The sequence below is a fragment of the Arabidopsis thaliana genome, assembly GCF_000001735.4.
Source record: "Arabidopsis thaliana chromosome 1 sequence".
In the NCBI taxonomy this organism is placed as follows: domain Eukaryota; kingdom Viridiplantae; phylum Streptophyta; class Magnoliopsida; order Brassicales; family Brassicaceae; genus Arabidopsis; species Arabidopsis thaliana.
Genome location: NC_003070.9, coordinates 19,318,670 through 19,333,080, shown reverse-complemented (window position 1 = coordinate 19,333,080; position 14,411 = coordinate 19,318,670). Strand labels below are relative to the sequence as shown.

Here is a 14,411-nt window from a genome sequence, read left to right as displayed (position 1 = left end):
TGATATTTTTCCGTATTTCATGATATTTTAATTACATATTGTCGCTTAATCGTGTCTTTCCTCTTCTATAGAATTTCTTTCCGATCGGTGATATCATCATTAGGATGGTTAGACTAATTCTCGTGTTTCTTTAGTGAACATTTCCAAATCTAGGATCTCATACTTACGATTTTGGATAACTAGTACGTACTCCGTAGGTTTCATGAAATTTTGCCGGCGCCCAGGCGCCCACCCACCCAACGATTGTTGAGCTCAATGTTATAGAGGGGAACAAAGAACTTTAATCATTACAAAACACGAGAATGCCATCTTTAGTTTCACTTGCGAAGAATATCATGGAATTACATCAAAGTGTAGCATGAAAATACAACTCAACATAATTTTTCTTAAATTATAACTTCAAAGAAGTCATTTCAATTAGGATATAATTCAATGATCCAATAAGAATACGCGCCGTAAATAATCTTTGGGAGCTTAAAGCCAGCTTCCTTAGCTAGATCTTCAAATTCCTTTTTGGTTCTCTCTTTGCCTCCAGACGTTAAGCTCATCATCGTCAAATCTGCACTGAGTGAGTTCTTGGTTGCAAGATCGGTTTCTGATACCTCTCGGGGTACTATCATTTCAATTACAATTATTCGCCCAGTTTCCGGTAATGCTTTCTTACAGTTTTTTAGTATCTCCACACATTTTTCATCGTTCCAATCATGAAGTATCCACTAAATCATACAAAAAAAAAAATGTAACATGATTAGTATTGTTAGAATTGTATCATCAACCTCAATTATGAACAGTCACTTAAAAAAAAAAAATTGTTGCAAGTATGAAATTGGTACTTATGTCTATGAAACTGAGATACTTATGTACTGTGAAATTGGTAGATCCATTCTGACTCTACTTTGCATATAGTTATGGTTTAAAAAAAAAAACAACAATGGAATTCAAATTGATATACCTTCATCAATATAACTTCGCCTCGTGGAATTTCATCAAACATATCACCACCAATGTGTTCCACGCCTGGAAAGAGTTGATTTAATCATCAAACAAGTACTAGTAGCTTTGTAATCTATACGTTTTAGATGATCTAGGAAGCGATAAAACGGTTCGCGATGAAGGCACAACCAATTTCTTTGTTTACTACTGACTAATCCACCTAAAATCAACTAAAACTAGTTTTTAGATTTTACCTTCTAACGTCGTCTACCGTATAGTTTTAATATTAATCTTAAGAATCACTAAAGAAAAAGAAAAGACAAAAAACTAAATGACAATTTAAGAATAACAAAGAGACAACAAAATAAGTTACCATGAATTTGGGGAGCTTCTTTGACTATGTGAGGCAAGTCGAAGTTGATGCCTTTGATATGTGGGTACTTGGAGAGGATTTGGGCAAGATTACTGCCTAAGCTTCCTCCTACATCTACAAAGTCACTCACACCTTCAAAACCAATGTAATTCTCTAGTATTTTCTTCATTACTATTGATGTATGATTCGTCATCGATTCATTGAAAATTTTCTTTAAATTCTCATTTTTCTTCATGTATTCAAAGATCAATGCCTCATTAGCTCGCTCCCATGCCGATGCTCCGCCTTCTTGTATTGCCTCCGTAAGGTAAGACCTTTTCATGCAAAGAAACTCGTATTAGTACAAATTAATAAACATTTATGTTACATACCAAAACAAAAGAGAACACCTATTTGGAACATGTTGTACATTATACCATACACCTCCCTTGGCTTTTGTACAGCCAGCTAGCACATAGGGCGCAATTGAAAATCCGTCTTCATCCTTAATCAACTTCTTTCCAACTTTTCCTAATCCGTATGCTCTAGACTCTCGTCCTTCTTCATCTTTCACCAACTTACACGTGCACACCGAATATGCCACAAGGAAACGTAGCAATCTATCAATCATCATTGGAGCGTGTGGATTTTTCGGCGCAGCCATGGAAGCCAAATCCACCGGTGAGAGATAGGACCCTAAAGGTCTGGCCTTAGCCATAATCTCGAACAAATCTAGTTCTCTAGCAGTTTTTACAATGTACGGGACAAAGTTTAGCCCGCCTAGTTGTATGGCTAATAACATATCTTCTTCTTCGCTTGATCCTCCGGAAGTTTGTAGAGAAATCATATGTAACTATTGTTTCGGTTGAATAATGTGATTGCAAAATGTGGAGTGTTGGAAAATGAAATTAAGTAATGTTTTTGAAGTGTACTAACAGCCTATGGGGGGCTTACTAACTGCCAGCAGGGTATTAGATGTTTATAAAAGTCTACACCAACTCCCACCTCATTTCTTTTAGAACGAAATTTAGATTCACTTCTAGGGGTAAACCATTTTATTCACCTTCTTTTGTATTAACCAATAAAAACATGTCATATCAAATCCTATTTAAATTACATAATAAATTAAAATTATAATTATAATTCAAACTGATATATAATCTCGTTTAATTACAAAATCTAAACCCTAATTCTCTTTTGTAAACTCAAACCGCCATTTAAACTCATTTAATCGTAAAAAAACTAAACCCTAATCGTATTTTTTAAACCCAAACCGATATTTAACCTCGTTTAATTGTAAAATCTAAATATGTTTATACACCTAAACCTATATTTAACTCGTTTAATCATAAAATCTAAACTCTAATCGTACTTTTCTAAATCCAAACCGATATTTAACTTCGTTTAATCACAAAATCTAAACCCTGACATTTTCTAATAAACCCAAACCGATACATCATTTCGTTTTAGTAGCAAATTAAATTTTATAATTAAATTAATATTTATTATTGTTATTAGGTGTCAGATTTTAATTGACTAAAATAAAATAGGTGAATATAAGGGTTTACCCCTAGTAGTGAACCCAAATATTTTTCTTTCTTTTAAAAGCATATAATAGATTTCCAAATTAGTAGGTACATAAATTTTTCTTTTTTATATAAGAAATTATTAAAATGGACGACACCTCAACCGGCTCAGCGTATCACAGGATGTGGATAAACAAATTCGAAATCAGATTTCAGCAATTCGGCTTTCAGATGACAAGCGGTATAATGAGGCATACCATCACTGGATTCAATCTCGGAGCTAGATATCTTTGATGCACAACTTCGTTTAATCATTCTCTGAAACTTTCAAAGTTATTTTGATTTCTTGTTTTCAAATTCCGATACATAAGTTCTAAAACTGTATATATATTTCTTTTAAATATCATTTGACATTACATTTAAAAAAAAAAAGGCCAACACCAACTTCCGTTAGTTTTTTAAAAGAAAAATACTCTACAATAGCAATTAAAAACGTGGTTGCTGGAAAGAGAAAGTTGGTTTGGCTGAGGAAGAACTTCACGAAGAAGCAATTAAAAAACGTTTTGTGAATAATTATATACCACACACTTCACGAATGAGTATCAATGAGTTTACACAATAATTATTTTATTTTTATCTAGTTATGTAAAACAATAAAATAAATTATAATTTGAAATAGAATACGATCGCGTTAAGCGTCAACTAAATGTTAATATATATTAGTCTTTTTGATATTATTTTTGTTAATTTTAGAATTTTGAAGATTATGTGCTAAATTTGATATCAAAATTTATTTTTGTGCTATTTGTGAGAACTGACTTTTTTATTCAATGTATGATTAAACGTAGAAAGCTTGTTAGGATTGCAAAAGTTTAATATTCCAGATTTTCTCATCTAACTAAAATTTGAAATTAAAATTTCTGATTATAAATTTTATTATTAGTAAAACGTTCATATAAATTTACTGATATATTGTAAGAAAGTACATGTAGAAAATAATTAGAAGAACATTTTACTGTATTATTTGGGAAGTACATTTTAAATGTAACCTTACTTTTTGTAAGTAATTATATAGGTATGCCATTAAAAATAAAATTTTAAAGAGTAAATTAATTTATAAGGATTAAAAAGTCAAATACTAATTTAATTAATTAAATTTAATTAAAAAACGAAATATATTTTTAATTAACAAAAACAATAACCAATCAAAATCAACATATAAGATTTGATATCTAAATTTTAATTAATTTAATTTAATTACAAAAACGAAATACATTATTAATTTCCAAAAAAGTAACCAGTAAAAATTAACAAATTAGATTTGATATCTAAATTATCATATTAATTTTTTATTAATTATTATAGTTCACTTCTCATCTTTATATGATTCTATTTTTGCGAAAAATAATATCATCATTATAAAAAATAATTAGAGTTTTTTCGCATATGCCATAATTTGATTTTTTAAAAACGAATATAAACTGTTCAATACATGAAAAAATATTATAACGGGTGAAAATAGATTTAAGAAAACTTTCTACTGAGTAACGGGTCATAATTTGAAATATTTATATTCAATTTCATACATATTATATTGAAAATTTATAATCTTATATACTACAATAATTAAAAACATATTAGATTTTCTTATATGTATGATGTGATTCAATTTTTAATACAAGCTGGAAAATCTTAGAATTGACGGGTTTAGATCGATATTAATACAAGATGGTATACTACAGGTGAAACTCTTAAATTAGCAATCAAACTACAAGTGTATAATCTTAAACACTAAACAATATACATAATATTAACAAAACATATACAACTCACAGTTTAATATACATTTAAAATCAAATAAAATAATATCATATATTTTTAAATCATCTTTACAATAAAAGTTTTTAGTTTAACTAAAATATAAGTCTACCTGCGGTATACAGCAGGTTAATATCTAGATTATAGGGCTTATTGGATCTAAAGATGGGTCATCAAATATTTCCTAAACTGAAGCAAAATATATTGAATATTCAAATATCTATCTGTTACCAAATTATAAACAAATAAGTTCGTAAAATAATTTAATATTTTATATACGAAATTAATTAAATCTTAATCACATAAAAATTAGCAAAACAAAAAGTATTCAACAATTAAAAAATTATCAAATCTCTGTGTTATATAAGTTTTGATACTATATTCGAATAAAATGTAATATACTTTTTCAATTTGTATTCTTTAACAAATTTAAGCTAACTAATATATTTGCTTTTTTGGTGGATTTGGGTAAAAGTGCATTCAGGTCATATGATACATTTTCCTATTGAATAAATATGGTGCACTCCTATGTTATTAGTTAAAATGTTTAGATTATAATTCAGAGTCATATCATTAATAAAATTAATATTAATAAAATAAATTGCTTTTTGGAAGACGGATTTGAAGGGACGGGTTTTTGAATCAACATTAATAAAAAAGTAAAATATAACTAATCCACCGTTTCAATACGGGTTAAATCTTTAATTTATTATTTTTTAAAACTACTAATATTAAACATATCAAATCATCCTAATTTAGAAAAGATTATATAAAACCAAAAATGTTATGTGGTATGTATAATATTACTATATATAAAATTAAACTATAAAATATAAATGTATTAGAGAATGATACAATTTGCAAAGCTTTTATATATAAAAAATAATTCTTAAATTTTAAAAATTACTACTTTAAAAAAAAAATCATGGGACGGGTAAGAAATTACATAACGGATTTTATTTTAGAATTGGGTTATATGGTGGATGTATTTGAATCAATATTTATAAAATATTAAAATATTATTAATATGATGTTTTAATAGGGGTTAAAACTTCAGTTTTTTAACAATTGTCTCATGGATTCGTGGTATAACGTTACCTAATAACAATTTTAAACTGTAAAATATTAATATTTTATAAAATTAAAATTTGCAAGTTTTAATATATTACTTTAAAAAAAAATCGTCTCGCGGTATACCGCGGTTTAAAATCTAGTAACAAAATATTTGAAGTACACACTAAACCAACTCAGTAATCTAATTAAGTAAATACAGAATGGACATATTTTTTGATAATTTTCAATTATTATTAAAATTCTTCAGTAAACAGATTTTTAATGAAAAAGATGATTAGATGATGTTTTGACGGTTGAAATTGGCTATAGGTTATATAGTTTAGATTTGTTCAGATTGATAAATAGTCTAAAAACCACTTTGAATAAATATTAGGATTGGGCCAAGCCCATAACACAATATTGGGTCAGATTTTAGTACATATTATGGGCCTATGTTAGCAAGATATCACCGAGTACGTAGCAACTTAGATTCTAAAGTCTAAACTAAACAAAATCGTAAATAAACTGAGAAAAAGCCTCCGTCTCCTCCTCTCTCTCTATTCATCAGCCTCAACCTCTCTTTCGTCGTCGACTCAGTTTCCGATTTAGGGTTACCCAATCTTCGCCATGTATCGCACGGCAGCTTCACGAGCCAGGGCTCTTAAGGTACATCCTTATTCCTTTTTACAATTTTACCCTTTTATCCTGTTCCTGGAAGATTCTGGAACGATTTGGTCCGATTCAGTGAATTAACAGATCTGGATTCAAATTCTTTCGTTTGTAGTTACTTCTATAGGTTACAATGATCTCTTCTCTGATTGGTTAAAGTCAATCCATTGGTTTAGATTATAACTCATCTGATTTTCGATTTAAGAGAAATGATTTCGATTATGATTCTTCTTATTGTCCTTTGATTGATACCATAGAAAAGATTGGTTTCTTATTATGTGATGTATTGTGATTGTGTGTTATATAGGGAGTTCTTACTCGTAGTTTGAGACCAGCGCGTTATGCTAGTTCTAGTGCTGTTGCGGAGACGAGTTCGTCAACGCCGGCTTACTTGAGCTGGTTGAGTGGTGGGTCTCGTGCTGCGCTTACTTCATTGGATATGCCTCTACAAGGTGTTTCTCTTCCTCCGCCGCTTGCTGATAAAGTCGAGCCGAGCAAACTTCAGATCACTACTCTTCCAAATGGTCTTAAGATAGCCTCAGAGACGACTCCGGTAAATAAAAGAACGAATTTTAATGTCTGATTTCACTCCTGAAAATGTGAACTGAAGAAAGTTAATGTTGTGTGCAGAATCCGGCAGCTTCGATTGGTTTATATGTTGATTGCGGTTCTATTTATGAGGCGCCTTATTTCCATGGAGCTACACATTTGCTTGAAAGAATGGCTTTCAAGAGCACGTTGAACAGAACTCATTTTCGTCTTGTGAGGGAAATTGAGGCTATTGGAGGCAACACATCCGCTTCTGCGTCTCGAGAGCAAATGAGTTACACTATTGATGCTCTTAAGACCTATGTCCCTGAAATGGTTGAAGTTCTTATTGACAGTGTTAGAAACCCTGCTTTCTTGGACTGGGAAGTGAATGAAGAGGTAGATCATTTTTTTTTTCCTTTTGTATTATTCTGATAACTGTGTTGAAACTTTTATGTGACTTTTAGCCATGTGTCGATGATCTTTTCCGCAGCTACGGAAGATGAAGGTAGAGATAGCGGAACTTGCAAAGAACCCTATGGGTTTCCTCTTGGAGGCCATTCATTCTGCTGGTTACTCTGGTCCATTGGCAAGTCCTCTGTACGCACCGGAGTCTGCTTTAGATAGATTGAATGGGGAGCTCTTGGAAGAGTTTATGACTGTAAGAATGCATGAGCTTTTGTGAACCATCTACGTCTCAGCGATTTCAAAATTACAATCCTATTTATTTGTCTTTTTGACTCAATTTATCTGGGAATTTCAGGAGAATTTCACTGCTGCACGGATGGTATTGGCGGCAAGTGGAGTAGAACATGAGGAACTTTTAAAAGTTGCTGAGCCATTAACTTCTGACCTTCCTAATGTACCACCCCAATTGGCTCCAAAATCTCAGTATGTCGGTGGAGATTTTCGCCAACATACTGGTGGAGAGGTAGGTATTCATGACAGATTTCCCATCACTGGACAAGTGTGTCTGAGATGAAGGTGTTTCTATGTCACATTTCTTATTGAGCTTTTGTTGTTCCATTTTCAGGCTACACACTTTGCGGTTGCTTTCGAGGTGCCTGGCTGGAATAACGAGAAAGAAGCAGTCACCGCCACTGTTCTCCAGGTGTCTAATTGAATTTTACTTTTTGGTTGCTTTAACTTTCACTTGTTTCGATCAAATTTTTTTTACTGGCGAAAAAGTAATAAAATGTAATCTAATTGCTATTAGATGCTTATGGGAGGAGGTGGCTCATTCTCTGCGGGAGGTCCTGGAAAAGGAATGCACTCGTGGCTTTGTAAGTCAAATCTTGTATTTCTTTTTGGCCTATTCTAGTTTTGTTTATTGAACTAGTTCACGGACCATACTCTCGCACTGCTAAGCTATCAGTAATAGTGATACAAGTTCTTATGTCTGGTTACAGATCGCCGTGTTCTAAACGAATATCAGGAGGTTCAGTCATGCACTGCATTCACTAGCATCTTTAACGACACCGGGTTGTTTGGAATCTATGGTTGCTCGGTAAGTTCAACAATCCTGATGTCGCTTTCTATGTTTTTCCTTTCATTACTTATCCACATTTTTCTATTGATGAGATGTGTAACAACGGAATACCAATTTTTGTGGTTAAGCTTAAGAAATATTGACTTTGAGGTTAAAGTGATGTCCAAGTTTTTTTAGCTGAAAAATTCATTGCCGGATATGTGTTTCGGTAATATGTGTTAGCTGATAGGGGATTTGTGTCTTTGAGTGCAGAGTCCTCAATTCGCTGCAAAAGCAATTGAATTAGCAGCTAAAGAACTCAAAGATGTTGCAGGAGGAAAAGGTTTGCAGTTTTGTTTCTTCCATTATCACTTAATCTAACAAGTTGAAACCATTCTCATACATCTATGAAACATTTTCCTTGTGTTCTTATGTTGGACAGTTAACCAGGCACATCTTGATCGTGCCAAGGCAGCCACAAAATCTGCAGTTCTGATGAATTTGGAATCTCGGGTATATTTTTAACTCTCGCACCCTCTACTTACATAAAAATACTTAAATGTTGCCAATTTGTTTAACTTGATCCAAACCATTATATGTTATGAATGTGTTCAAACGGTTTTCCTGTGCCAGATGATTGCAGCAGAAGACATTGGTAGACAGATACTTACATACGGAGAGAGGTATGTATACGCAGAACTTCATTTGAAAACCCGAAGAAGTTCACTAGATCTCCATAGTTTTCTTCAATTCCAGACACATCATAATTTGTGGTTTTTACAAAATCTTGCAGGAAACCAGTTGATCAATTCTTGAAGTCAGTAGACCAACTAACCTTGAAAGACATTGCAGACTTCACCAGCAAGGTTATTTCAAAGCCTTTGACAATGGGTTCCTTTGGAGATGGTAAACAACTTTCACTTTTTTCTTATCAATCTTTTACAAACCAAGATCTAGTGTCTTAATATTGTTTATCGTGTTTTTGTTTTTGGCAGTGTTGGCTGTTCCGAGCTATGACACAATAAGCAGCAAATTTCGTTGAAGCAAAACAAACAATTTGCCAAATCAACAATATTTTGGGACTTGTAAAATAAAGAAGATCTTGGGGAGAAGAAGACCCAACCAATTTTAATTTTAATTTTTTTTTTTACAATTACAGTTTCGTATTTTTATGAAATGGATTTTGTTTCCATCGACAGATATAAATGACTGGATTTTGTCCGGTTTGTCTCTCCAATTTTCAGGAGTATTTGTATTCCAATAAATAATCTTTTACTACGTGTAATGCAAACAACTTCAGTGGTACAATTAGAACTGTGTCAGTTTTTATGCAAGTGTTCTCAATTTTGCATATATGTTACCGGAGAATGTTGAGTAGACGTAAGGAACGGGGTTACTTTGCGGAGATAGTGAAATCAGATAGCTGCTTGGAGAAAGTGAAGTCTCGGCTTCTTAATGCAGTGCGGTTTTAGCGATAAAGCAGAATGAATTAAACTTGGATTTGGAGAATGGAAAGAGTTTCCAGGGAGGAGAAGGTAAGAAAAGACTAAGCGTGTCTTGCGGGGATTGATCAGGAGGAGGCAAAGGAAGGCAAAATGGGACGAGGAGGAACAGTAAGAAGCGAGAGTTCCGGGATTCCAAGTTTGTTCATGGTGGTAGGAGAGGGATGAGCAAGCATAGCACTGTAAAGAGTTCGATCATCTACAACTTCAACACTTTACAGTTATAAACTTTCGTTTATGTTTTTAGAAAGTGTTATTTTTTTGGGATAATTGTAAACTTCGAACGATGGATAATTTAAAAATGAATAGAAATTGTAATGTAAAAAAACACACGAAATCAGTGCTTTTTGTCTTAATTAAAAAGACCAGCTTGCAAAGTCACGCAACGTCGAAGCTCTAACTTTCTCTTCTAAAAGTGGCTTACTTTGGTCGCAAAGACACAAATTTTAAGGAAGAAAAAAAAACAAAACAAAAGCCAGATAATTTACTTGGGAGAAATAGGTTCGATAATTCGATTTTTTCGATGAATTAGAGTAACCTTGGGAGCAAAATGCGACCACGCTTCGTCATCTTCTACACAATTCCAAGAGAAACGAGTAGAAATCGTCAGTTTGGGATATTTTGTGGTTTTATGATTTATAGGAACGGGTTGAATCCTTAAACTGTTGAATCCTTGATATTTGTTTGAAGTACTCTTCATCTACTTTCCTCACAAAAATCTACTTGGCATGTAGATCTTGAGAATTCTAGAATGTGGATACAGTTGAAATGAACCTCTAATTATTTTTCTTAGAAATCACTTGAACAATCCGGTGTGGATGAGTAGATATATACTACATAAAAATAAAATCTTTCAAGTCATGCTTGGTACTAAATCTCTCTGCTAATTTAGTAATACAAATTAATCAATAAGTTTTGACGTATAACACAATTTATCATGCAATTACACATAATTAAAGTAAAAACCTTTTTTGATTTTTTTTTTCAACTTCATTATCAAGTATATATTATGACGTGTGATATAATTGTTGTATTCGAAGAACTAAACTACAAAAACGAGTGAAATTAAGAAACTCTGTCAATTTCATGGTTGGTACTTCAATAATCTCTATGCTAATTGGCCAATAATTATAGTAAGTTTGTGTAACTAACATTATTCCATTTGGAAATATAAAGTAAAGATGTACGCGTTGTACGACTCACGTGATCACCCAGTCACTCACAAGTCAAAACCTTAGTAACAACCTCTAATATAAATATATCACATTTCACATCAGTGTATTTCGAAATTTGATAACATAAATAATTTAAATTGATTTTGTGGATTGACGACTTGCATATGAACTAAAGTTAAAGTTATTTGTCTCTGTTAATTAGTCATATAAATTAGTATGTTTTGACGTGTTTATTCTTTGAAATTGTGTACAAAAAAAACAATAAATTGAAAACCTTTTAAGAAAATGTTAACTTGTTATATATATTTTGACGTGTGATTCTGTTGTAATGGGAAGAGCTAAACTACGTAATAAAGCAAATCTGTCAGTTTCATCATGCTTGGGTATCCAATGATCTTAATGCTAATTGGCCAATAATTTTAGTAAGTTTTTATCGTGTGGAGCTAGGTGAAACTTCTTCTTTCGTTTATTTTAGATGTACGCGTTTTACGACTCAACAAGTTCAACTAATTAAATATCACATGTGTGTTTAGTAGGTCTCTATCTCTCAAACACACAAAAAATCACTAGAGAAGAACAAGAATGGAGAATCCAAATTATTTCGATACATTTCCTGAACATCTACAAATGGAGATTCTGTCACGGTTGCCTGATCTACAATCCTTGGGTAAATGCGTATGTGTCTCAAAGCAATGGGCATCTTTAATCAGCTCCCAAGAATTCATAGATCTTTACTCGAGCCGATGGATGTTTAACGATCTTGATCACAAAGCGCTACTTGATCTGCTACTCACCTAGACTAACCTTGATTAAATCTTCAACGTGAGATCTGAAGAGTTTAGTGTCATTGTTCGTCTCATATATTTCTATTGTCCGTTCATTAATCTTTAATTATGCAAAATAATAATGTTGTCTCTCGAGTATATATCTCTTATTGGGATTATTTGAATCCATTTCTATTGTCGTACGTTAATCTTTGTTATGTACTATAAATAATAATCTTTCATCGATCAATTCAGATGTAAAATTTAATAACGTGATAGATCGGTAGAGTCGATGAAACTTTTTTTTTTCTCTAAGTAGCCAAATTGAATTCGAATAAATGATTTTCTCAGCCTGTATGGTTAAAATTTGAGATATAAAAGGATGGGAAAATTGATAAAGAAGAGAACAGAAAGTGCATGCCAATTGCTGCAAATTGTAATGTTACTGTTTTAAGTTGCAACCTGAAGTTTAAGTTACATAACTATGCAACAAAGAGTCTTCTCCCCGAAGACTCATTTAACTATCCGATTTCAAATCCTAAAGCAATCAATATCAGTAAATACAGATCTTAGATACCAAAACTTAAGAAACAAAAGATACTTTCCTATGGTTAAAACTTAAAAGATGACCATTTACAATGCAACGACGTGTGATAAAGATGAAGCCCTAAAAAAAAAAAAAAGAGAAGAAAATGAAGCCGTAAACTAACTATTGGACATCTACAAGGTACCTGTTGTCGGCGATGTCGTCTGATTTATGGGCTTTTTTGTTGTCAGGCCCATTATCGTGTTTGCTTCATTAAACCCCATCAGTTGAAACACTGTCGTTTCTCTTGTTTGAGTTGGCCGGAAGGTGTGGTGCTTTGTGGTAGTGGAAGTTTCGAGAAGAAGTAGAGATTGACCAAAATTAAGTTGCGAGTTCTTTTTAATATAAACAAAAATTAAACATATAGAAATTTAGCTATTAGGAGTTTTAGATTTTAATTTGATAATTTTCTGAGTTTATTAAGTTGTTTATCGATTCATTTAATATTTTTTGGTAAAGGTTAACTATTTTAGGTCAAAGTTGTTAAGTCAACCATAAGTTCAAAAATATTGTGCATACGATACTTGAGGAATAAATGTGTTGATTGCAAATACTTGAGGAATAAAATGTGCATTTTCCCCTGTTTTGCTCATTCATTTATATTTTCAGTTGAATTTCATATTTCTGCTATAATTCTAATAGGTATGCAAATATGCTGCATTATTCAAAGAAGAGTGAGAAGAACAGAGTAACATATGGCCAACTTCATTTCATCCCCCAACCTAGTAAGCTCCATGTCTTTTGTTAGATTTTGGTTTCTTGATACCTTTTGTAACCAAAAGACTCTAAATTATCTTTCTTGTCTTTTTATTATCTAAGCTTTAGTCGTTCTAGAATAATCCCACTTCTTGATGATTTCTTTTATCGCTCTTATCTGCATTTTGATAACAATATATCCCATTGTTTATACACTTTCTAACGTACTTTTCAGCTTGTAAATGCTGCAGTGATAGTTGATCCTTCTTTTAGGCGAATAATAGCTTGGGAAACTGATCAATTCTATGCATCATCTGCTCCCTGTGACATGACTAGCGCAGAGACCAGGCCCTTCAAGGAAACAGGAGATATATGCTTAAATGACATACTTGAAAAACAGAATGGTTCATTGTATGTTGTTGCTATATCCCTGGCAATAGAGTTTGCAGTTGCATGACACTGAAAAGTGTGTAGCCAATGCAATGGCATCCTCTTAGGCATGCTTCTATTTTTTCTATGGCGCTTGTGCATCAAAGAATAAAACGGATTTTATATGCTTTTCCAAACTCCACGGAGTTTGAACCATCATTATGCAGTGTTAAAACTTTAGAGTGTTGCATTGTTGAAGGTTATTAAGTGTTAAAGAACAGAGGAGACATGCATCGTTGTATACCACGGTTTACGGTCTATTGCACATCTGAAATGTCATAATCTAGTTAATTAGGATAAAAAAGTAGATATCAAACCTTTTTCAAGAAATTTTGGTATAATCTAGTTAATGTCGTAATCTAGTTAATCTAGATGAAATTTTAAAATCTAGCAAGGTTCAAAATAAATTACAGACTAGTTATCAAACAATTAATTCTAAGGGATTAATTGCTAAAGAAAATTAAATGAAAGTATATTTAATCATAATCTGTCTCATTTTATTTTCATTATTTTTAGGAGTAACATATACATATATTAATCAACATTTATTATTTAAAGGTTATAGCATATACAAATACATGTTTATTTATTTACTCTTTATTATTCTAAAATAAATTAATAGTGTTCTATCTCGTTTGCTACAATTAATGTTAAATCTAAAGTTAAAAATCCAAGATTAGATCATAATTTTCTTTATATATAGAGATATACAAACCGACTCCAAGAATCATCATCGTTGAAAAAGAATGGAGAATGATAAACATAATAATTCCAAGACAATAATTATACCAGAGAATATAGTTGAAGAGATCTTTCAACATCTTCCAACAGCATCACTGGCTAGATTCAAAGTCTTATCAAAAAAATGGAGATCGATAATCAAATCAACCTACTTTTCCCACAAACGACTCA

The 14,411-nt window shown here is 32.0% G+C and overlaps 2 protein-coding genes across 4 annotated transcripts; one reads left to right on the top strand and one right to left on the bottom strand.

Annotated features, from left to right (window-relative positions):
• Positions 1 to 413: 413 nt before the first annotated feature.
• AT1G51990 (O-methyltransferase family protein) lies at positions 414 to 2,132 on the bottom strand (the record flags this gene model as incomplete). 2 transcript variants are annotated; one of them, NM_202275.1, is made up of 4 exons in its annotated part: positions 414 to 716; positions 953 to 1,017; positions 1,307 to 1,604; positions 1,707 to 2,132. In NM_202275.1, 4 exons carry the CDS (start codon positions 2,130 to 2,132, stop codon positions 414 to 416), a joined length of 1,092 nt encoding a protein of 363 aa, NP_974004.1. The 2 variants fall into 2 exon arrangements, with proteins under 2 accessions (NP_974004.1, NP_175611.1); NM_104080.1 differs by having other exon boundaries at positions 1,307 to 1,620; positions 1,723 to 2,132.
• A 4,030-nt stretch (positions 2,133 to 6,162) lies between these two features.
• On the top strand, positions 6,163 to 10,026 carry AT1G51980 (Insulinase (Peptidase family M16) protein). 2 transcript variants are annotated; one of them, NM_104079.4, is made up of 13 exons: positions 6,163 to 6,348; positions 6,659 to 6,904; positions 6,982 to 7,278; positions 7,373 to 7,540; positions 7,643 to 7,810; positions 7,913 to 7,990; positions 8,096 to 8,162; positions 8,289 to 8,386; positions 8,621 to 8,690; positions 8,790 to 8,860; positions 8,981 to 9,030; positions 9,141 to 9,253; positions 9,343 to 10,026. In NM_104079.4, exons 1-13 carry the CDS (start codon positions 6,310 to 6,312, stop codon positions 9,387 to 9,389), a joined length of 1,512 nt encoding a protein of 503 aa, NP_175610.1. In that variant the 5' UTR covers positions 6,163 to 6,309; the 3' UTR covers positions 9,390 to 10,026. The 2 variants fall into 2 exon arrangements, with proteins under 2 accessions (NP_175610.1, NP_001077701.1); NM_001084232.1 differs by having other exon boundaries at positions 6,165 to 6,348; positions 9,149 to 9,253; positions 9,343 to 9,699.
• Positions 10,027 to 14,411: the final 4,385 nt, after the last annotated feature.

Coding starts and splice junctions, on each gene's coding strand:
- AT1G51980 (NM_104079.4), top strand. CDS start 6,310: ATGTATCGCACGGCAGCTTCACGAGCCAGGGCTCTTAAG. Junction 7,991..8,095: donor TCACCGCCACTGTTCTCCAG/GTGTCTAATTGA, acceptor AATTGCTATTAG/ATGCTTATGGGAGGAGGTGG. Junction 9,031..9,140: donor ATACTTACATACGGAGAGAG/GTATGTATACGC, acceptor AAAATCTTGCAG/GAAACCAGTTGATCAATTCT.